General features: G+C 44.2%; 1 protein-coding gene across 1 annotated transcript in view; it reads left to right on the forward strand.

Moving 5' to 3' along the window:
• NTRK2 (neurotrophic receptor tyrosine kinase 2) overlaps positions 1 to 24,881 on the forward strand; it is a 178,013-nt gene that overhangs the window by 141,825 nt on the left and 11,307 nt on the right. The window contains exons 16-17 of the mRNA XM_081880995.1: positions 4,190 to 4,362; positions 10,481 to 10,715. Coding sequence (XP_081737121.1) covers positions 4,190 to 4,362; positions 10,481 to 10,715 — 408 coding nt within the window. The remainder of the gene's footprint in view (positions 1 to 4,189; positions 4,363 to 10,480; positions 10,716 to 24,881) is intronic.

The following is a 24,881-nucleotide window of genomic DNA, read 5'->3' on the forward strand; positions in this document are numbered from 1 at the left end:
GCACCTCGGGTTAAGTACTTAATTCGTTCCGGAGGTCCGTTCTTAACCTGAAACTGTTCTTAACCTGAAGCACCACTTTAGCTAATGGGGCCTCCTGCTGCCACCGTGCCACCGAAGCACGATTTCTGTTCTCATCCTGAAGCAAAGTTCTAAACCCGAGGTAATATTTCTGGGTTAGCAGAGTCTGTAACCTGAAGTGTATGTAACCCGAGGTACCACTGTACTATGTGCCTGGAGAAAAGTACTAGCATTCCAAGAATTATGCTTTTTCTTCAAGTCTTCATTATGTGTTTTTTGAAATATATGAATTGGTCAGCCAAGGGGGGGACACACAATTGTTTTTTAAGAATGCTTATTATTCCTTCTTTTCTGAATTGTAAACAATGTGATATCACTTCCTGTCTCTTTAAGACAATAGAATCTTGATAAACTATGTGATAAGCCTGTTTACTTTTCAGGAGCAGTAAAGGATTACATCTGTTGGCCTGCCCCTCCCTTCTGTGTGTTCAGATGCAGAAGGTGTGCCCATTGTGGTTACAACTCAATGCACGAAGGCTCTGCGAGATCATTGGCCCAGCATTTTTGCAGGGTTCTCAATTGCATGGAAGCATCTACTTTGCTTCCAGTTGTACACATACCACATAGGACTTGGTCCACACTGATGAACACACAGAAGATGCAGTCTTACTCTCCACCATCACTTTTCACATATTGAGTGAATGCAATTTGCAAGTGTGAGCAGGACTACAGTTGCAAGTTGACAGATCTGGAACTCTGACTTTGTAGTTAATGCTTAGCTCTTACTCAAAGTAGCTTTGTAGTTGACAATATTGTTGTCACCTTGATGCAGAGATAAAACATAAGAGCACAAATAATGCAAAAAGATTTACTCTGTCTCTCTTACACACCCACACACCAATATGTATATTCACCTGGGAGTGAGCCCCACTGAAAATAGTGAAATTTATTTCTGTATAAATACATATAGGATTGTGCTGGAATTTTAGGGGATGTTATATGCACACATCCTTCATTTCTCCTTGTGGAATATACACTTTGTGACTAATATGTCCATTTCAGAAAGATTTTAGACAGAGGAGAATCTGAGCAAGTTGCCCCAGAAGGCCAAATAATCTCACTTAATGTCCAAGTATTGTCACATTTGCTATTCATTCATTGGATCTTTGATGTGCCTCCTTGCTGGTTGCTGGGCAACCCAGAACAGCATTGTGTATACATGTTAGGGAATGGCAGCCGCTGTTTCCTGTGAGAAGACAAAATCTCAAAAGGTAGCATTTTCAGGGTGTGTGGAAGAGAGCATGGCAAATATTCTAATCTTGTATGAATTAATAGCTTTAGAAGAAGGGGTATTCATAAAAAAAATGATTTGATATAAAAAGAGGAAAACACATACAGTGGGAAGCTCTGCTTTGCCCTATAACAAAAAACAACTTGACTCAGGTTTATTTTTACTTTCAGTTTGTTTGGACAGAGTTTGATTTGTGTGTGGCCATTCTGGAGCCAGCTTCTGTGCAGAAAGATTTAGCTGAGATTTGAGTAACACACAGTGCTGCTATAAGCCCTCTAAAAGCAAGCAGATGGAGAGGCCATGAACAAACTCATAACACTGTGAAAGCAGCAGACAAGATAAGACAGAATTTGTTGTTCTCCACAGAATAGAATTCTGATTGCAAAAGTGTGGCTTTTGTCTTTGCTTCAGGATATTCCTGTTACACTTTTTTTGGATTGTTCCATTAGGGTGGTGTAGAAAAGACTTCAAGAAAAGAAAAAGCACTAGAGGAGGAATTAAAAGAAAGTACAGTGGTACCTCGGGTTAAGTACTTAATTCGTTCTGGAGGTCCGTTCTTAACCTGAAGCACCACTTTAGCTAATGGGGCCTCCTGCTGCTGCCGCACCGCCGGAGCACGATTTCTGTTCTCATCCTGAAGCAAAGTTCTTAACCTGAGGTTCTATTTCTGGGTTAGTGGAGTCTGTAACCTGAAGCGTATGTAACCTGAAGCGTATGTAACCCGAGGTACCACTGTAGCTTAATGGAAGGGGACGCAGGTAGCACTGTGGTCTAAACCACCGAGCCTAGGACTTGCAGATCAGAAGGTTGGTGGTTCGAAGCCCTGTGACGGGATGAGCTCCCATTGCTCGGTCCCAGCTCCTGCCCACCTAGCAGTTTGAAAGCACGTCAAAGTGCAAGTAGATAAATAGGCAGGAAGGTAAACGGCGTTTCTGCGCGCTGCTCTGGTTTGCCAGAAGCGGCTTAGTCATGCTGGCCACATGACCCAGAAGCTGTACGCCGGCTCCCTCGGCCAATAAAGTGAGATGAGCACCACAACCCCAGAGTCGGTCACAACTGGACCTAATGTTCAGGGGTCCCTTTACCTTTACCTTTAGCTTAATGGAAAAGTGAAGGCTGTTAAAACCACAGAGAGCAATATGGTAGATTGCTTAGGGCCTTTTCTATAGTTTAGCACACGGATAAAGAACATGCATGGCAGGGGTGTGTGCTTGTTGATGGTTCTACCCCTAACGTTCATGAGAACATCGGAAGAGATCCTTCACATGCATGTGTGGACATAAGAACATAGGAAGAGCCTGCTGGACCATGCCAGCGGCCCATCTAGTCTAGCATCCTGTTCTCACAGTGGCCAACCAGAGACTTGTGGGTCATCTGGAAGCAGGACCTAAGCCAAACACCATCTCCCCTCCTGTGCTTTCCAGCAACTGGTATTCAGAAGTATTAGTGCCTCTGACCAGAGCCATCATGAATAGTAGTCAGTGATGCCCTCTTTGGGTTTTCTAATGAGCACATATAGATGAGAGGTAGGCCCTGCCGCTGAGATGCTCCCACCCTGCGCATTCATTTTCCCTGAACTGAATTACCAAAAAGGACTGCAGTTGGGGTGGGAGAGAGAGACAAGCAGAATTTTGATTAAGGGAGTTTCTGCTTGTTCTGAAAGGACTAGATTGGGGACACAAAGATGTTCTAGCAGCAATAATTCTCAAGCATCAACAATCTATCTGGGCTTGGAGACAGTGTGCATTTGGCTGTTTTGACGGACAGTGTACAGTTACCACGGCAACAGCTCCATCACGGAAAACAGCTGCTACTCCTCAGAGATGAAAAACATGAGTTCACCATTCCACCTTCCCCAACTAAGGCTGCATTCAGACAGCACTTCATTCCATCTTCCTGGTGTTTCCTCGCCTGATTTTTTTTGCCTTTCATGTGATCTTTCACACAAAGTAAAATCCCCATCTTGGATGACTAGCCAAATCTAGTCAGAGTTTTATGCTCATTTCTCTGTTGTTTCCAGAAAAAATCCTTTTGCAACCCTGGAAACCCATAATATCAGAAGGGTTTTATTCACATAATGAAATTCTGCATGGCAGTTTGGCATACAGTGCAGGGAATCCACCCAAGCCTGGAAAGGGAGGGGGAGTAGTGACATATCCAGTGACAATTGTTGTTGTGTCACACCACACCCACTAGTGCAAACGAAATTTAACATGACGTGGTGGTATATCAAGCAAAAAGCCACAGATAGGGAACATTGAAAATTGGGACAGAAGTGCTAGTATCTGTAAAACTCATGCAGTAAACCCCATATTTGAATGTGTTTGAATTTGAGGGTTTATAGCATGTTCCCTCTTTCTCTCTTGCTTACACACATGCACGCTTACACACACGCACACATACACTCTTCATTTTTTCCTTCCAAGTTGGTAATTTCATTTTCAGTTCTGCGAGAGATTTTCAGACCATTGGGGATTTTTTACAGTGTGAATACAGCTATATCTGGTACATAGCTTTGACATAGCTGTTCCTTACAAAATAGTTCCATTTGGCAACACAGACTGTGCCAAGAGGCTTGATACTTGGGTGCAATGTTTCTGAGGAGGAAAGGTCACCATATTGTTGAATGTAACAGTAAGTAAAAATGGAAAAAATATGTATCACCCAAGAAGAGAACTTGAAAGACAACTTGCCACCATGTAAGTACCTGGTGACTTAGGCTCCCGGGTGACCTATGGCATAAGAAATTGCAGAAGGAAATAGTGCGACACACAACACTCTTGACGGCATGATTCCTCCCAAAACAAAAAAAGGAGTTGCCAAGTTTCTGAAAAGTGTGTCATGTATTTCTCTTAACTTTGCTTGACTCTTTCCTCACAGGCGCTAAAAGATGCTAGCGATAATGCCCGCAAAGACTTCCACCGGGAGGCAGAACTATTAACTAACTTACAGCATGAACACATTGTGAAGTTTTACGGCGTATGTGTGGAAGGCGATCCTCTCATCATGGTCTTTGAATACATGAAGCATGGAGATCTTAACAAGTTCCTCAGGTAAATTCATAAAGAAACATCTGCTAATTATGTACAATAGTGGAAATAGTTTTTAGAGAAATAATGTTGGGCTAGTCTGTTGCAGCAAACAACAACAACAACATTATAGCACCTTAAAGACTAATACATGCATTACAACACAAGTTTTTGTAGACTAGAGTTCATCAGGTATCCAACAGTGTTGGCCAATAATGAGAATATAGCCCAGATATTTCATAACTTGCATGTTGATGGGTTTCGGTTTTGTTTATTATGTGCCACCAAAATTCATGGCTTAAGTTACTATTTCAGTGGGTCTACGCTGAGTAAGACTTAGTCACATACAACCCTTAGCTTCCAATCCTATACAGTGGTGCCCCGCAAGACGAATGCCTCGCAAGACGGAAAACCCGCTAGACAAAAGGGTTTTCCGTTTTGGAGGTGCTTCGCAAAACGAATTTCCTATGGGCTTGCTTTGCAAGACGAAAATGTCTTGCGAGTTCCTGCGGGTTTTTTTCCCTTCCCCCCCTTTTTCTAAGCCGCAAAGCCGCTTATCCGCTAAGCCGATAAAAACCGCTAAAAGCCACTAAACCGCTAATAGCGCTAATCCGCTAAGCTGTCAACGGGCTTGCTTCGCAAGACGAAAAGACCGCTAGACGAAGAGACTCGCGGAACGGATTCTTTTCGTCTTGCGAGGCACCACTGTATATAAAAAAAAAACTGGTGCTGAAACTATCCAGTCGACTTTAGGAAAGTAGATGTCAAGTGCTGTGAGAGATCATAGGAATTGAGCCATATGAAAACATTTAAAAACGGGGCACATTCTCAAAATCTGGCTCTGTCCTCCAATCCTGTGTTCCAAAACTATCCAGCCTGAGCTTATGGGATCATCTATGAGTGTATTGCATGGACCACATAATCTGGCACAGTTATTGGGCTCCTGGAGATGCCTTTTGGATGTCAAACTTTATTTTGGAATTAGGTCTTCTGTTAGGAAGGGTATTTTGGCAGTCATATTACCTAAAGACCACACATCAACAGTAAACATTCCTCAAGATACCATTTTGAACAGAGAAATCATTTTCACTAGCTAATATTCTAATGGTGCAGTCTTACCCATGCCTACTCAGAAGTAAGCCCTGTTGAATTTCATCAGGCTTATTTCCTGGGTAAGTGGAGTTAAAATTGCAGCCTAAATTAGGGATTGTCCCCACTTCCACTTGACTTGTTCCTAGAAAGTGTGAGTCCAAGCAGTTTTGCCTTTGCCACACAACCTTCCCCCATAAATCACTCTCTTTAGCATTAAAACAGAGAAAATGTCAATCCGGAGAAAACATGATTGACATTTGCTCTGATTCAGCGATAAACAGCAGGTTTTCCTGGGGGCAAGTTGTGGGGCAAGTGGCAATGTGGACGAGCCCTTAGTTTTGTCCATTTAATTTCAGCTTCCCTGTCAACCTTCGTTATCTGTGAAGGTGGTTGTCTGCCTTTTGTTCTTGTACTTACATATATAAATGCATTAGCGTCAAGATGCAGTCAACCACCATAGAAAAATTTAGGAGGCTGAAACTTTAGTGCATGTTTCTGCACACAAGTAACATTTCTTAAAGGCATCCAGTGGATCTAACCCATCCTCCTAGCTTGACACTTTATTAGTATGATAGAGGAAGAAGCGATGTTTAAGGAGGAAAGAGAAGAGATAAGGCCTTGTTGATATCTTGCCATCCAAGCGTCCCCAGAAAGTTAGAGCAGGCCTTGTGTTCATGTGACCTGCGATTACGTCAACACAAATCAGATTCCCAGATGACATCTAAGTCTGTGCGTGTACTGTTTGTACCACACGAAGGGACTGCATAGTTTAGTGAATGTACATAGGTTGAGTAGCAGAACTTGCTGCTGTGATCCTGTTTCTTCCCCTTCATAAGTCCATTGTGTATACACAACTGGCATCTAATGGATGCTTATACCTTTAAAGCATATTTGAAGCACATAGTTTCCCTCAAAGCATTTGGGATCCCTGTAGTTTACCACTTAGAGAGCTACAATTCCCAGCAGCCCTCAACAAACTGCAGTGCCCAGACTGCTTAGAGGGCAAGAAGGTGCTATGAATGTGCCTTGAAGGAATGATGTGTTTCACAGCAGATCCTTCTTTAGCTAACAGAGTTCTTGATGTGAGATACCATTAGCATTCCCATACTGCTTTGCATTGGAGAGAGGAAGGCTGCCTAAATTGCGGTCACTGGGATACAGGCAGCCTCTGTTTAACAGCGCAGCCATTTCATCCCAAAAAGGCATGTGCCATTTCCACAGGGAGAATACCTTGCTGGCAGCCTGGCCTGACACATGTTTACTTGGAAGTAAATCCCACTGTAGGCTTTACTCCCAAACAAATGTGCAGTGCTGTCGGAGAGGGTGGGAAGAGAGATCCATGCTATTAATAGACCGATAGTGCCAGCTGATGTGGCCTGGATGAGCCGCGCAAGGCAGCTTCCCACAATTGAATGCAAACATTAAAAATTCATAATAATGGCACCCGTTTAATAGCATTTGAAGCACTTATTCATTTACATTTCTCTCTTGAGTTTTGATTTGGGATTATACCACAGCAACACATGGTCTTTCTTTTGCACTCTTTTCTCTCTGCCTTCAGTTGTTAGTTATTTCTCAAGTTTAGAATGCTGAATTGCTCTTGAACTTGCGCTTAAGTCTGGCTTTCTTCTGCCATTTGACGCAGCTTAATAAAGGCTGCTTGCTGATCATGAGGCAAAGGAACATTTATTTCTTACCCTGCAGCGCCCCCCATGGCCACCAGGAAAAAGTAAACTCTCTACGTCCTTCACAGTGCTGGTTTCCTGCAGTACAGGGCCAAATTGCAGGCCAGGATCTGAAGGTCAGGAAGCCTTCCTGTGGGTACCATTTAGGCTGAGGAAGCCTAAACAACAAAATGAAATGTGGCAGCCACACACAGCTGTGTGTCTGTTACAGATATAAATTGGACAAAAATGAAAAAGAAGAGCCAGTCATTTTTATTTTTATTTTTAAAAATCAAATTTAGATGGAAATAATTCTAATGGATGATAGTCAAATATTATTAACAAAGACTAACTATGTACGATATGTGCCGTGACTGCAGAAGGAGTGCTGCTTCACAGTTTGTTTTTCTGCCAATATTAAAAGCTGCCCACACAGTTTTGAGGAGGAGGAGGAGGAGTTGAATACATGAAAAAAGGTGTCCTGTTTAAAGAAATCAGCCCTGGGTGCTCACTGGAAGGACAGGTCCTGAAGCTGAGGCTCCTTTACTTTGGCCACCTCATGAGAAGAGAAGACTCCCTGGAAAAGACCCTGATGTTGGGAAAGATGGAGGGCACAAGGAGAAGGGGACGACAGAGGACGAGATGGTTGGACAGTGTTCTCGAAGCTACTAACATGAATCTGACCAAACTGTGGGAGGCAGTGGAAGACAGGAGTGCCTGGCGTGCTCTGGTCCATGGGGTCATGAAGAGGCGGACACGACTAAACGACTAAACAACAAAGGACAGGGGACACTTAAAAAAAGAACAATCACGTTTTTCTAGGGATGGGTGGCAGCCCTACATTTCAGCCACCATGCACATACAACTGTATGCACTTAATATGGGAGTTAGGAATTAAAAAGGGACCTATATCAGATCTGCGGTGCAATCGTAAGGCCTGTGTGAGTTTTCTCACATGAAATGCTGCTGTGGTTAATTTGCAACATTCCAGTCTGTGAAAAACAGTGCAGCTGTTCATCTCTTTAGGATCTGAGTGCCCAGTGACACAACCTTCATATTCTCATGTGAGGGCCACTTGAAAGCATGCGCTGGTCTCATCAAGCCCATGGCAAGCCAGCCTTGTGCTTCTACCACCTGCAACAAGGATTTTGCTGTTGCTTCCCTCAAAATCTCCTTGCTCATTTTCAAACTCAGCTTTTATTTTATTTTCAAAATGTCTCCAATGATTGTGGAAGAAAGCTTTTAAACATGAATAAAGCAATCTGCTCTACAGCTCAGCAAACAAAATGATACAGTAAAAAAAAAGGCGGGATTTTGACAGTACAAGTCATCGTGTCCCACCATTTGGGTTTCTGCTTTGGCCTTTATCATCCTTCTTTTTATTTTCCACTCTTTTTCATCCTCTTCTACTCCAGTTCCTTATTTGTTTATTCATGTGTTTGTTTAAAAACCCATGTCGTTCTACAGACACAAAAAACAGACGTGGATGTATGCAACTTCGCATAATTGGAAGACTTCATTCCAGTCACTACATCTGTATTTTTTGCTCTCTGTTTTGAGCATTTATGACATATTGTTAAACTCTCCCTTCAGATATATATCCTCACGTATGTATTCTGTGTTCTAAGGGCTGAAGGCTGACATTTGCCTTCATGTCAGATTGCACAAGTCCAAAGTGAGAAGGGACTAGGATGGGTACATTCTGTTAGAATTCCTGCTCCATGATTGCCGTCATGGGATTTTTTCGTCTATCACATGACGGTGTATGTTTTGACTCCACAGAGTGGGAAGTGATGGAGACAGGATGTTTGTGTTACTGTGTTTCGTGAAGTGGGACTATTGTCCTTTGTTCTTTTTTCTCTTTGCTGTCTGATGCTAGAGAGAGAGGGAGCCATGTTGCGGTGCTCCGTGTATGTTTATAGGTAAATAAAGTAGATTAGCCAAAATGCTGAGTTGCTGAGGTCTGTTATGCAAGCTGCAAAGACTCTGTGGATCGCTAAGTGTTCCGGTGTCTGTTGGCATCAGTCGCTGTGATGTTCGGGCTGAAGAAAGCTTTTGAAGCTCCTGAACAATCGACCAGGAGGGAGAGAACATGCCAGTCGGGCATGTGTCTCTGCCAGGGTCCTACTCGAGTGTAGGATGAGTTCCTGACACATTCCATCCCAATCTTTCTTTGTAACTTTTGTCTTGGGTCTTATGAATCAGTGGGACAGAAGAGGAGCAAAGTTATGCAGCCCATCCCTCCCAGTCACCAGTGCAATAACTATTCTGCAAGACGATAGCTCAGAGCCAGCAGGAACACTCGCCTAGCGCCATTTGCGTTGTCACTGGTGTAAAACCATTCTGCTACTGATGTTCTCACAGAGATTGTTCCACAGTTTGTAGTGAGGATTATGCCCTGATTATGAGCAGCAGACTATTTTACCAGAAAGGATGCTTGTGTTTCAAAGTCTCTCTCTGGGACTAATGAAACAATGCACCCCACCAATTTGTTTTCTTTGTATTGGAATGTATGCTGTAATCTATGCCCGCTGTGCTATAGCTGGCAGAGGGATGTGTAATGAGCAAAACAAGACAGTTCACGTATATTAATGTTTTGTCTGTTAATAACTTGAGCAACACCCTTCTTCTTTATTTTTATTTGGTTATTAAGAGTCCATTTCCAGAGCTTAAATGGCATCACCTGCTATAGAGCTTCGGAGGGTACTACTGAGCATTGAGTAAAATAGTTTCATATTACATTTGGCTTTCCTCCATGGAGCCCAAGGCAGAATATGTAGGGTTTCTATGTGTTCTTCTAAGTCTTGGCAGAGACCAGCAAGTACCTTTTCATTTGTAGAGACAAGGGCTCATCCACACTCACCCTTTGCCCCTCACTTTCTAGGCATGTGTTCACACTTTCCCAGCCATGTCCAAGTGCTTTGGTGTTTTCTTGCCCTGCCTCTTTCCCCAGGAAAACCTGCTCTTTACTGCTGAATCGGAGCAAACAGCAATTCAGGCTTTTCACAGATTGCTGTTTGCTCCAGTTTAGCGGTAAAGAGTGGGTTTTTGCAGGGAAAGTCCCAGCGGGGCTTGGACAGGAACCTGGAAAGCCAAGACCTGTGCCTAGACATGTAACTGTGGATGATCCCGAGATCTGTTAATCCAGGCCTTGATGTTTTCATGCATCATACAACTGAGATTCTTAACCTGGAAAAGGAATGTTGTTATAGGAGATATAAACTCAATAAGCACTTTGCCTGCTCTTCAAAACAGATGGTCATTAAAGAGATTGGGGCTCATGGATCGTCACCTCCCATATGGTTCTTCCATTGTGTATGTGCATGTTTTAAACCTAAAGGAAATGAATAAATGGATCTGCTTACACTCTCCTGTGTTCCATACAGGGCACATGGACCTGATGCAGCTCTGATGGCTGAAGGGAGTCATCTAACTGAGCTAACCCAGTCACAGATGTTACATATTGCCCAGCAGATTGCAGCTGGCATGGTTTACTTGGCATCACAGCATTTTGTGCATCGTGACCTTGCCACTCGGAATTGCCTGGTTGGTGAAAACTTACTGGTGAAGATAGGAGATTTTGGAATGTCAAGAGACGTGTATAGCACAGATTACTACAGGGTAAGTGATTTGTTGTTTTAATAACTTTGGCTTCAGTCTGCCATCTTGTTGCTGCTACTGAAGCCAGTAGTTGTGCTGTTATTTTTAGAGGCTGTGTCATTTTATGGACCTTACTGATTATTTTTATCTTACTTAATTTTGTTCTAAACTGCCATGTGGCTTGTGCAAAGAGTGATACAGAAACCATTATTAATCTACAAAGCAGAAAATGTTAGTAGAGTTGAGTTTAAAGTGTCAAGGATGGACACTTTAGGAAATATATCCTGCTGAGTGCTCCAGTGGGTATAGTATTTGACTTTTATCTGGGAGACCTGGATTAAAATCCCTACCCGGTCATAAATCAATTGAGGGCCAGAGGGCAATTCATTAACTGTTAGACTGATCTTTCACTCTGTAAAACTGAAATATTATACATCTTGTATAATGCCACTTTCATACTTGGGGCCAGTTGCACCAGCAGGAGCACAACAAGGCTTTCCCCGCTCCTTTGCTCAGGCCCCACAAAGCTTGCCCAGGGGTGTCAGGAGAATCCCAGAATGGCACACCAAGGGGGGGGGGGAGATGGGAGTTGGTTCCTTTGTTCCATAATAGTGCAATGTTAAATTCATCCTTTGGCTTTTAAAATAAATAAACCGAGACAATTTTCAGTGGTGATTTCTAGCTCCGTATGATATCCAAAATGCAATTCTGTAGTCACAGAGAATATAACATGCTGACCACCAGATCTTGGGAAGAAATTGTCGGCTCCACATATTGCTGGCTTGTCTTGCTTTTTGAATTTCCTTGAGCCATTTGGCTGGCCAAAGTCTCAGACTAGCGTTCTGCTGGAAAATGCCTTCTGCATCTTTTCATGAATATTCTGCATCCATTAATGAGAAAAGAAATTGCATTCCAAAATTTTCAAAGGGGAAAGAAAAATTAAGTAAAAATTCTCATGGGTGAGATGCAAGATTTTTGTCGCACTTACTTCTGAGATGAGCTAAGGTTCTTGTGGGTGTCCTTTCTTTCATTCTACAAGTCATCTCTCCCGTGATCTGCCTTCTTCAGTCTTCCCAAGCACCTGCCCTGAAAACCCCAGGATGTCATTGCTGGACTCTTTCTAAGCAGGGTAACCCAGGGAGGCTGCCTATTCTGCTCCTAGCCGAAGTTCATTTGTGGAAAGAGTAATCTTTTTACTTATAAAGAAACCAGTGTGGATTTTTTCTTTTATTTTTTAGGTAAAAGGGAGCACCTTCTTAAAACAACAAAATCAGTGAGTGCGGCCAGGCTGTCATTGGTCAGCCTCCCCAGTGTCCCACCCTTCAATTAAAGCCCAGGGGGAGACATTCCTCCCCTGAGACTTAAGATCAGGAAACACCACACTCACTGAAATTATTAAGAAATTCTAAAGCTCCCTGAGGAATGAGGCAGGTAAAAGGAAGCCTCTTTTTCAGAAGAAAACTTTTGAGAAACAGCTTTGGCACATTATTTTCTCAGTGAAGATACTGACCTACTGAACTCTTATTCTGATCCAACATGCTAGCTGTGAGTTGATAAATATTAAAAATGAAATAGCTGTTTGGCTAATCTTTTCTTTTATTCCTGCTCACGAGTAGCTTACAAGTTTCTTCTGAGACTGAGAGCTCGCTTGACATGAATAGGGAAAAAGCATTTCTCAATGAATGCTGACTGGTCAGTTTGATCTGCCGCATCATATCAATGATAACACAACCACCATATCTGTTCTTAAGCCTGAGAGAGACCAGATCTTACTGGAAAGAAAATACAGTGGACGCTCAGGTTGCGAACGTGATCCGTGCGGGAATCATGTTCACAACCCGCAGCGCCACGTCTGCACAAGTGCGGGTCGTGATTTGGTGCTTCTGCGCATGTGCAAATTGTGATTTAGCGCTTCTGCGCATGCGCAAGCGCCAAAACCCAGAAGTAACCCATTCTGGTGCTTCCAGGTTCGGCCCTGTGCGCATCCTGAAATCGCGCAACCCAAAGTGTCTGTAACCCGAGGTAGGACTGTATCAGTTAAAAATCATGCATCACAACATTAATGGGTTGCATGTTGCTGCCATCTCACAATGCCTACCTTCTGATGGTGACATAATCATGTTCCCATGCATTTGCGTTTGATTTGTGAACTCCCTGCAGAGCAACAAGCGTTCAGTCATTGCTTATGGATCAATTTGTTGATCAACATACAAAGGACTTCACAAAAGATAAAAGCTTCAGTGCTAAACTGATTATTTATTGCTGTCTTTGTTGCTAACTTCTTTCAATGAGGCAAGCGGCTGTGGTTATTGTAAAGTAACAAGTCATGGGCTAACAGCATTTGGTTTTGATCACGTGTAAATAAAGAGTCGTGCTCTTTAGCCACCTCATTCTTCGCTTGGTGGCCTGGTTCTGTGAGAGGACAGAACCGATTTTGAGCAGTTCCATTGTCTGCAGACATCCTGCTTCAAAAGTGAATTGTTACATATGGCTTAGTGGCAAGGCAGAGGAAACTGCACCACCACACAAGGACAGTATTTATTTTCATACAACTGTTTTAATTAAGAGCCGAAAAAGAACACTCTTATTTTGGTTTGCATTGTCTGGTGCTTCCTCCAGTGATCCATACTTTGCAATTAGTGAACATCTGAACTAGATTTCGGTCACATGTTGTCTTCCCAAGCTTTAGCCTTCCAAGCTAGTACATTGTTACACTACGAAAATGACATCACATCACACGAGCGAACATGACTTTCACGTGCAGTTTTAAGACCTTGGGGCAGGAAAGGCTTGCCACTGGCTAATTTGCATCCGCAAAGTTTCAGCACTTTTTACACTTTACGAGACAATAATGCCTCAAGGGCAGTAGCTTCAAAATAAGTCTATCTGGCAAGTTAGGTTACATCTGCACCATACATTAACCCCCCCCCCCTTATTCTGCTTTAACAGTCATAGCTTCTCCCAGAGAATCCTGGGGAAGGTGGTTTGTTAAGGGTGCTGGGAATTGTACCTATGCTTTTAACAAACTACAGTTCCCAGGATTCTTTGGGAGAAGCTATGACTGCTAAAGGGATGCGGGTGGCGCTGTGGGTTAAACCACAGAGCCTTGGACTCGCCGATCAGAAGGTCGGCGGTTTGAATCCCCGCGACAGGGTGAGCTCCCGTTGCTCGGTCCCTGCTCCTGCCCACCTAGCAGTTCGAAAGCACATCAAAGTGCAAGTAGATAAATAGGTACCACTCTGACGGGAAGGTAAACGGCATTTCTGTGCGCTCCTCTGGTTTGCCAGAAGCGGCTTAGTCATGCTGGCCACATGACCCGGAAGCTGTACACCGGTTCCCTCGGCCAGCAAAGTGAGATGAGCGCTGCAACCCCAGAGTCGGCCACGACCGGACCTAATGGTCAGGGGTCCCTTTACCTTTACCTATGACTGTTCAAGTGGCACAGGAGTGCTTTAAATGTATGGTGTGGGTGTCAGCTTAGAGGAAGAGAGATCACAGAGCCAGGGTCGTCTTAAGCATATCCAGCGCCATGGTGCAAAGATCCCTCCGGTGCCCCCCCTTTCCCAGCCCAGAGTTGTTGACCTTTTTTAGGGCTGGAGGAGGCAGGCAGCAGCTGGCCACGGCAGACAGCACACCAAGTGAGCGGGCCTGCGCCGAGCGTCGGCTCGTTTTTTTTCCCTTTTAGCCTTCTGGCGCCCCACAGAATTTGGCACCTGCAGGCTAAAGGGAAAACACCGAGCCGACACTCAGCAGGAGCAGCACACACCCCCTTTCTCACTCAGTGCGCTCGTTCGGTGTTCCCAGGACACTCACCTGGCGCCCTCCAGAACTTGGCGCCCTGGCACCCCGTGCCACCAGCCTCTATGGGTATGATGGGCCTGCACAGATCTCTTGTTTTCTATCATGGAAAAATATCCTCCCATAACAGGGTTTTCAAACTCTCTTCTGGGAAATCCTGGAACTCCTCAATGGAAAAAAACAAATCAGTCGTGGCAGACCAGCTTCCCCCAAAGCCAGCTTGCCAGTCACTTCTTGTCTTCCCCAGCTGTGGACAAATGAATGCACAAGACTCTGTCACCTTGACCAATCTATGCGAGAGGGACAGAGTGTGATCCTGTTGATTCTCCTTTATCTCTTTAATCTCTTAGTGGTTTTTGACACCATTGATCAAGGTTTCTGGAACAACTCAGGAGGGTGGGAGTTGGAGCCATTGTATTACAATGGTTCTGTTCTTGCCTGCAGGGCATTTAGGCCATGGGGTCCTCAAGGGGTCTATTCTGTCTCTTATGCCTTTCAACATCCATATGAAACCATTGGGAGTTGTCATCCAGGGATTTGGAGCATGGTGTCTTCAGCATGCTGATAATATGCAGCTTTATCTCTCCGTCCATTTATACCAGAAGAGGCTGTGAAAAATTTGGATCAGTGCCTAGAAACAATGATGGGCTGGATGGGGGCCAGTAAACTGAAGCTGAATCCTGATAAAATCCAAGTGCTGTGGGTGGGTGGTTCTCAAGTCCTGGAATTAGGAGTTGCACTCCCCGTGAAGACACACTCATGGTCTGGGAGTGCACCTTGATTCAGATCTGTCACCGGAATCCCAAGTGGCCTCAGTAGCCAGAGTTGATTTGTTTTTCGTTTGACAGCCATAGCTGTTTCTGAGCCAGAATAGCCAGACTGCAGTAGGCCATGCTCTAGTGACCTTGCATTTGGGCTCCACACGTATGCTCTATGTGGGGCTGCGCTCGAAGACAGCCTGGAAGCTGCAGCTAATGTGGCAGACCAATTGGACCATATGTCACTGGTCCTGAAAACACTATACTGGCTGCCAGTGAACTTAACAGGCCCAATTCCAAGTACAAGGCCCTAAACACTGTGGGAGCGAAAACATCACCTCCTGCAATATCAACCACCAAAGGCCATATAAACAGCAGGGGTGGCCACAGCAGGCTGCCTAACTGGTGCTGACTTTCCAGCAGTGGTTCATCTCCACCCCTGTTCCTGCCTTTTAGTGACATTTTAGGGTCACTTCCAGATTCAGCGCCATGCGTCCGTGCATGATTATCATGTGGATGTGCATAAATCGGTTGTTGCCTGTATTTAGGCAGGATTTCAAAGCAGGCCTGCTTACCCAGGTATCTGAAGTCTCTTGCATCCTTGGAATTAATTAGCTGGGAAGATATTTGAAGGTTTTGCTTTGTAAAAATCTTTGTATTGTTTTTACTCTTTGCGTTCTTGTTTGGGAGGAAGGTTGGGTAAAAGTATGATCAAAGCAAGACATTGATCAGCTGCAAAAGACACTGGAACGTGTAGTAAGCTTGTGTCTTTTTACTATTGAAACTGCATATTTGCCACTGACTGTTGTATCAGCTGTTGATTTGTCTGATCTCTTAGCTCTGCGGTGCATAGTGGAAAAGCAAGTGTTGGTTACCAGTGTCTACATAACCATCTTTATTAATGTGTTAGTAACCGGCACTCCATGACGCCTGCACTGATTTGCTGAGATATTAGTTTGCATCCAAAATTATTGTCTGCCGCTTGCCTGTTTACATGGCAAATAGGCCCGGCCCCTTCTGCTCTGTCAGATTGTTAATGATATTCTGCACTCTGTCGGCACAGCTATTAAGAGATGCTGCAGGGACAACTGTGGAGAGAGATAACCTTTGGATACTTGGCATGTTGTGCTGTTGCATGGTGCTAGCTACAAAGGCTTTGTTTGTTTGTTTGTTTGTTTGTTTGTTTGTTTGTTTGTTTAGAGTCTCTCTGAAATCGTACAACAGACAGGCTGGCAAAGTACTTCTATTGTCCAGTGAAGGAAACATGTAAAAACATGATAGTTCTTTTTAAAAGCAAGCCCACTATGTCTTAAGACACGAATGACATATAGCGGTTTTTCCCTTTCTTATTCTGTGAAAGAGAAAACAGAATGATAAATTATGAGCATCAGATTTGGTTGGCATGCAAACCCCAGATCTTGGCAATAAGTATTTCTACCCCCCCCCCCAAGAGTTCTTTCAACATTTTGCAAAATTGCAGCCTTATACAACTGAACTTCTTCAGTTTCAACTGAGTTTGGTGTTCATACTGATGGGGGTCATATCCTTCTTTTGCTGAGGTCTGGGGTGTTTTTTGGCTGCTCACAGTGTTATTCCCTTAAGACAGGAAGTTTCCCATTCTTTCTGTTTGGCACCTGACTCATTAGCATTTATCTCAAGGGGATTTACAAACAGCAACTTCGTAGGTATTCTTGAATTCACTAGGAGAAACTCAGTTTGGTTCCCATTTGAAAGCAAGCTTCCCTCAATCACACATTACTAACTAACTGGGATGGTGTTTTCCTTTGATATAATTCCTCTGTATAATTCCACAGCCCTTATCATTTCTGTAGGCTTAAGAGGCACAAAATCCCACTATGGTCCTATATAAATCAAGCCTAAATTGTCTGAACACATCCGAAGTAAGTGCTACCATATATAGACTGCAAGACATATTGTAATTCTTGTTTTCCCCTCAGTACATATCACAAATTTAGTACGCTGATCCAATCAAAACTGGTAAAATCTGTTAAAACTCACTCTGAAGTCAGTTTGCAAGTGGTTTGTATTCATAGGGCTCTAAGCAGTTATCAGCTGATTTGCACTGACAGCCAGCCTTCAAAGGGGTTCAGCGGAGCCCCTTCTGAGTTGTCAAATGACATCAGATGATTGACAGGTGGCTGGCCCCATCCATCTGACAAATTTGGCCTGCAGGAGAAGGGGAAAGGAATGATCCGGCTTACAATCATAGAATTGCAAAGTTGGAGGGGATCACAAGGATAATCAAATCCAACCCCCTTCAGTCTTTTGCCCAACATGGGGACTGAACCCACAGCCCTGAGATTAAAAGTCTTGTGCTCTACTGACTGAGCTATCTCACAGGGCTTGCCTGCGTTAACATCACTGCATAAAACACCTTACTTTCATTTACATACATTTCATGGTCACTGAGAAATACCTCGTGTTGTGGGGATGGAATTTCAACATGTCATTTGCTATCGTTTGTTAAAGCAGTTCTGGGTTTCATCAGACACCTGCCTGCAAAGGACGGGTCCCCTTTTTCTTGGTAGCCATTTGTCTACTCAGAGTCGCCCTAAGTTCCTTTTGTGCTTGCAGGGCCAAAGATATGAGAACCCAGTATCTTTTCTAGCACAGATGGGAATGCAGCTGGGGGTGGGGAGATTTAGGGAGGACAAGTGACCGGAAAGGCAATGGTTAATCTTCCCCTTTCCCCTCTACTTCATTCAAAGTCACCTACAGCTGCCTTGCAGGATAAAAGAAAAGCCCTGAGGGGAAACACTTTGAGTTCCTCCCAAAACCAGTAAAGTCTTCTTATCAACATGTAACCCCCCCCCCACTTAAGAGTAAGTGTAACTAAGTAAATATTAAGGTGTGTATATATTAGATAATAGAAGCAATCGCAGCTTCTTTGTAAGAGGTACACTTTCTTCCGTGATGGGAAGAAGTCCAACCCCTTTTGAATGCCAGAAAGTCAAAGCCTGTCACAAATTAAGCCACAACAAAATATAACAATAGGGCAGGCACACACAAATGAATAGAAAATAAAACTCGGATACTTGTACTCTGCACTGACCTGTATCAGGTTGTTTATTGCACCATAGGAATCTGATTTTGTCTGTCACCAGGTTGACTCAAAATAAGCAAACCTTCCCAGTGTTTACCAAGAAGGTGTAACCTACTGAGCTTCTGCACGCTCCTCTACCTGCTTGGAGGCTTAAAGGGTGCTGTACACTGGGGTTGTTTTGTGCTTTGGTAGCAAGCTAATACTTCCTGGAGTAAGCTAACTTTTTCCATAAATGTTATATGTTTTTGCTAGGTTTTAACCTTAGATTCTCCAGCACAAATTGTACTTCTTAGTAGAATGGCAGATTCCGGCACAGTATAAGAGGCTCAGAGCTAGCTACTCCCTGTAGAAGCAAAATTATTCAGTAGACATTTTCTGGGGAATTTATTTTTTTGCCCATGGACCCCACCCTCAGTTTGTTTAAAGGGCCACTTTACAGAATTTTCTCCCTGCCATTTTTGTAGTAGCTGCCTTTTACACAAACACAGAGTGCCCAAGTGCAACAGTCGTGTGTGTGTGTGTGTGTGTGTGTGTGTGTGTGAGAGAGAGAGAGAGAGAGAGAGAGAGAGAGAGAGAGAGAGAGAGAGAGACTGTCTGTGATACTGCCACGGCAAATTTGAAGCCGTACCCCAATAAATTTGGAGGGGTTCCCCTCCCCGTGGAGAAATTTAGTGAAATGCCCCACTCCATCAGTTTCTCTGCGGACAAATAGGGTAGAGAATTTTGAGAGGCCATCTGTGCACTGCAAAAGAAAGAAAGAAAAGAAATCATTCCTTAGCATGTTGTGTTCTGCCTTCCATCTTACAACCTTTCAATAATCTGTCCCTGGCTTTGGTGCATTGTAGATTTCCTTGTGACTTCGCTGTTTGTGAAAGATAATGGCAGTGTAATAAGCCCAAAGGGTGACTTCGCTGCCTATTTCTAGTATAAAATGTCTATACATTAAAAAGAGTCAATGTATGGCAACAGGGTTCTTATTCCCCCTTCTTTTTATAAATAATGGCAGCAGGTTTAGCTGCCGATGGAACACTTCAAGCAAGGGATAAGTTGCCTTTCTTTCTCCCCTCAGAAATGGCAGTACTCACAGGCACCTGCAGGTCTCCGCTGTCACTACGCAGCTGCATACCTGTGTGGGCGAGTTTTGTGTCGAGGTCTCGCACAGGAAAAGCAGGAGCAGGCTGGTGACGAGTCAAGCAGCTTGCCAAGGCATCCTTGTGGGTGTTTATATTGAACTGTCACAGTTTGAAGGCTTTTTATTAGATGCTATTTTGGCAACTGGTACTCAAATGAAATTAGCTCTTTCCCCCACATGTGCTTTTCAGCTCCGCTCCAACGTCACAGCCTGGTTCGGCCATTGCGTCATGTCAGGATCTATTCTAGAGGATGACAGAGGGATTTTATTTTTTCCCAGGGGCTAGAGGCCTTGTGCCTTATCTTGTGCTAGGAGAAGCTTTACTCCCAAGGTTGTAAACAACATTTTCAAGTGTCTACGTTTGACAAGAGCGAGTCCTTTGTTTCCTTGCCTAATGAATAGGTAATGAAGGAAAGACCATACATGGTATAATTAGTAGTGTGTTGTTACTTTAGATTGGAGGACGTTTATGCATATGTATTCCTTTAACAGATAACAGCTACAGTATGTATATTAGCAGGCCCCAGCTTTTTGGGCTTTGCTCAGCTTTATTGCTAGCGATAAACACCCTTTGTTTTCTCACCACCACGTGGAGATTTCTTTCAGCCTCAAACGTTAATTTTGCTACACAGCACGGTGGTTGCCTTTATTTTTAGCCCACCTTCGATGACTCCCCATCCCCGCAGTATTCTTAGTTCATTTACCCCAGAGTTGTCGGACATAAAAATGACATGAAGCAAGGATTGTGTAAAGCAAGGGCTTGCAGACGGATTATGCTGTTGCCTCTGGTAGCAAAGAATGGTATAAGGTGGGGATGGAGTGAGATTGATCTTCCAAGCTGGACTGGGCCCAGCCGGCATGGCCAGATGTAAAAGTGTGCAGGGCTCCTACCCTTTTAATATTTAATTAAAGGTGCAGAAGCCCCAGCACAGCAGCTGCCATTGGTGCCAGTTTTAGCACAAAGCTGCCCAAAGCCTATGAAGGAGAGTAGGGTAGTCCTTGGCCCATAGCTGTCAAAGTTTCCCTTTTTTAAGGGAATTTCCCTTATTCCGAATAGGATTCCTCGCAAAAAAAGTTGACAGCTATGCCCTGGCCTAGAAGCCAAAGAGCTTACTACAAGTGGCCATTGAACCACGCTGGAAAATAGTTTCTGGTAGCATCCCTCCACATAGAAAGGAGACTTCTTATGTTATAAATTTGCTTTCATTGCCTGTGTATGTTGACTGTTGTGGGGGAAAGTCTTTTTTTGTTGTTGTTGTCCATCCCTCCCCTTCCCCACTTCTGCTGACTGATCCTAACTTGGCCATGAAAAATAGAAAATACTGTATTTTTCGCCCCATAGGACGCACTATTTCCCCTCCAAAAATGAAGGGGAAATGTGTGTGTGTCCTATGGGGCGAATGCGGGCTTTCGCTGAAGCCTGGAGAGCGAGAGGGGTCGGTGCGCACTGACCCCTCTCGCTCTCCAGGCCTCAGGAAGCTATCCGCAAGCCTTGCAAGCCCGGCGGGAGTTCCCACGGGCTCACAAGGCTTGCGGGCAGCAGCCTGCAGCCCCGGCAAGTGTCCGCAAGCCTTGTGCGCCCGGCCAGAGGTCCCGCCGGGCATGCGAGGCTTGCAGACACTTGCCCGAAGCACGGGAAGCTCTCCGGAGGGCTCCGCGTGCTTTGGGCGGCAGGCTGCGCGAGGCTTGGGGCGGCAACCTGCAGCCTGAAGCACTCGGAGCCCTCTGGAGGGTGCCCTGTGCTTCGGGCAGGTGTGTGCAAGGCTTGGGGCGGCAGCCGCGGCTGGGGGGAGAAATAATTTTTTTTATTCATTCCCCCCCCCAAAAAAAGGGAGGTGCGTCCTATGGGCCGGTGCGCCCTATAGGACGAAAAATACGGTAGATCTGCAATGAGAACATAGCAAATCTTCTATAAAGAAGAAACTAATATGCTATGGACACTATCTTTTGTGAGCAATTGGGAATTTGTTGGGTGATCTGTACAGAAGCGTATAGAAATTCCTTGAGGGCAAAAATGTTCCATTCTAGGTGATGGTAATTTTAAGTTTTGCACAGGTAGGAGGCAAGAAGGAGCCCTGAAACTCTGGATCCAATAAAATCCTTGCCCTCTTATACTAGGCACCTGTAGAATTATTGAAGGAAAAGTATTTGTTTAGATGGCACTGCAATGAATGGAAGAGCATGGTGAATTAAGGTGAATTTGAAAGCTCTGGTTCAGGGGGAAAGCAGATGTCACCCTTCTTAATTCCTGTGCCAATCTTGGAACACTGGTTTTATTATCACTGTGCATTGTGAGTTTTAATTTAGAGTCTCAGGCATCTCAGGAGTCTGCCCTCACAAGTAGAGATGTTGTTTTTGGCACCAAGATTTGAAAACTCAACGAATAGTTCTCTGCAGCTGTAATTTTAATTACATAGAAACTCTCTGCTGCCTTCTGCGAAGCAACCACCCAGAGTCTTAGAGGAATCCGGAGAACTGCTGGGCACCGGCAGGTTAAATTACAGTTATTAGGAGGAAGTTATTTAAAGATCAAAGTTGACTGTCTTCTGAGGAGCGAAGCCTCCACTTCCCCCCGAAATGCAAACCAAACAAAATGTTTGCTTATCATCCCAGACTTCCTCTTGTTTATTGCTGCTTGCCTGCAAACTCCAATGCAGTGTACTATTACCGTCTTATCTGCCAAAGAAATATACTTTTATTGTGAGCCCCCCCCCCGCCATTTGTTTCCCACCCTATCCAGATGGCTGAAGGCAGGTAACAAGGTCAGTAAGGAGTTGTGCTGGTGTGAGTTGTGGGAATGAAACTGAACCAGAGCCCAAACTTAGAATGAACCATTTATTTATTGAATATGGTCCTCAGATTCCTGGAAAACAGGAACTGTTAAATAGAGTTCAGTAAGGGCTGGTTCACACATAACATCACACCATGGACCCTTCCCCTCCCCCCTTGCATTTTCTGATTTACAAATAATAATAAATCACAGTATATTGAGCTATAGTTTATTAAACCATGGTTTAGCATTATGTGTGAGCCCTGCCCAACAGCTTAAATAGGATTTATTTGCTGCAAGCCAACTGTGATATGAAGCCATAGTTTGTGGTTTGTTTGCTTATGAACCTTGATCTGTTTTTACTATGGCTTGGCATTCCATGTGAACATAACACATTAACCCCACCCAAGAGCTCTCCAAACTACAAAGATGTGAAGCAAGAGCAGCTAGAAAACAAACCATATTTTGGAGCAACAAATCTTGATTTGTTTCATTGTCCGCGGAACAACTTGTTGATAACTCATGGTTTGTAAAACAAACCATTACATATTTTTTAAAAAATAAATTGCTTAGTATTATATGCAAAGTGGGCCAACGAATTACTTTCTCTTCCATGCAGTCCATAGTGTGCCAACAAACTGTGCACATACACTCGAAAACCAATATGACAAACCACATTGACACTGTTACTTCCTATCTTTATTTGGAGGGCAAATATAAATTTGATGATTCAGGTGTAACTGCAAACTATGATGTGGCTGAGAAAGGCAGTAACTCAACAGTTCATGAAGGTGGGAGGAAAGAGGAAGTGCAAGGCTTGTTCACACATTGCTAAACTGTAGTTACACCTGAAGTTAGGTAAAGGTAAAGGGACCCCTGACCATTAGGTCCAGTCGTGGCCGACTCTGGGGTTGCGGCACTCATCTCGCTTTATTGGCCGAGGGAGCCGGCGTACAGCTTCCGGGTCATGTGGCCAGCATGAATAAGCCGCTTCTGGCGAACCAGAGCAGCACACGGAAACGCCGTTTACCTTCCCACCAGAGTGGTACCTATTTATCTACTTGCACTTTGACGTGCTTTTGAACTGCTAGGTGGGCAGGAGCAGGGACCAAGCAACGGGAGCTCACCCCGTCATGGGGATTCGAACTGCCAACCTTCTGATCAGCAAGTCCTAGGCTCTGTGGTTTAATCCACAGCGCCACCCGTGTCCCACATCTGAAGTTAGCCCAAGTTTATTGTTAACCCCAAAAGTATGCTTAGGTATTTCACTAAAGTACTTCAAGTGTCTTTACTGTGAACAGTGAGGGTGCGGTGGGCAGTCCTGTTTTGAAGAACTTTGTTATTAAAGCTTATTTTCAATAAATAATAATATTTAGCTTCCTGAGAAGAAACACACTCAATTAGACTTAGACCACTAGCAGCAGGAATTTGAGACAGTCCCATTGTTCAGAATGGCAGCATCTGTAGCTCCTCTGCCCTAGCCATCCTGCCTACAAATGACTAAGCAGGATAAAATGATGATTGTACAGTGCATTTATTCCAACTGTGTGTTGCTCTCCAAGTCCAATTTATTTTTAAAATTTGGATCCTGCCCCTGCAGGGGACTGCATGTGAGCTCTGGCAAATACCTCCAGCTCAGCCTTATCCATTGCCCCTTAATCACCTCTCTGGCGGGGGGCCACTAGGTGGCGCATCGGAAGATGGCTGACAATAACATCTCTCCGACCCACACGAGGTAATTTGGAGGCTATGATGGGGGTAATTAGCCTCCCTACCCCCCCCAGGATTATGGGGGGGACGGCCCTTGCCTGCTGTGCCCTATACCACCCCCGAATTTGTGGGGGTGGGGGCACTAGGCACAAAGCCCTCCTGTGGGATTTTCGGCACTCCTCGACGCCGTTCCCGATTCGCGCCGCTGGTTGCAATGATCTTTAAAAGAAACAATTTGGGCGTGATTAATTGCACATACATCAAGGAAAAGGGGGAGTAAATACTGCTGACAGAAGAGATCTCTGATAACAAGACAACAATAAAACATGAGAAGAACGTCAAGATACGGTATGACAAATGACTGAGGGGGGGAACCTGCCTCTACCTCTTTATGTGATTTAACAAGAAACCCCCTCCCCTAATGAGTCAGAAATTAAGGACTTAAGCTGTGGATTTAAGGCTGTGTGGAGATAAACTTTCGATCCAAAGCAATGTTTCAAGATGAAGCTGGAAAGTTAAGAGTTTTGGAGTGTCGCACTCAGAAAAAAAATACCGTCGCCATTTTGTGAGGCATTGTGGGAGCTCTTGGGTCTGGGAGGAGAAAGAGAGAAATAGAGTTGTTTACATATCGTGAATCAACTCCTCGGTGGGACTTAAGAGCGACAAATGCCAAAATTTACGATGGAAAAAGTGATGTTATCTACGAAGGAGATATATGGAAACCATCTGGACTTAGTGGAGGAACGGGAAATCCACACAGGATTATTATACTTGTTATCGGCTTAAGGAGACTAACAGAAGAGATCGTAAAGGAAAAAGAGAAATTATACGAACAAGATATGATGTGGCAACACCAAGATAAGACTGGATAGAATTATGAACTTTGTTTGGACTGATTGGGACTGATTTGGACATTAACGCAGTAATAAGAAGATGATCTGAATTCCCCTTTGGA

Source organism: Podarcis erhardii (assembly GCF_964252035.2).
Source record: "Podarcis erhardii genome assembly, chromosome: 11".
NCBI lineage: Eukaryota > Metazoa > Chordata > Lepidosauria > Squamata > Lacertidae > Podarcis > Podarcis erhardii.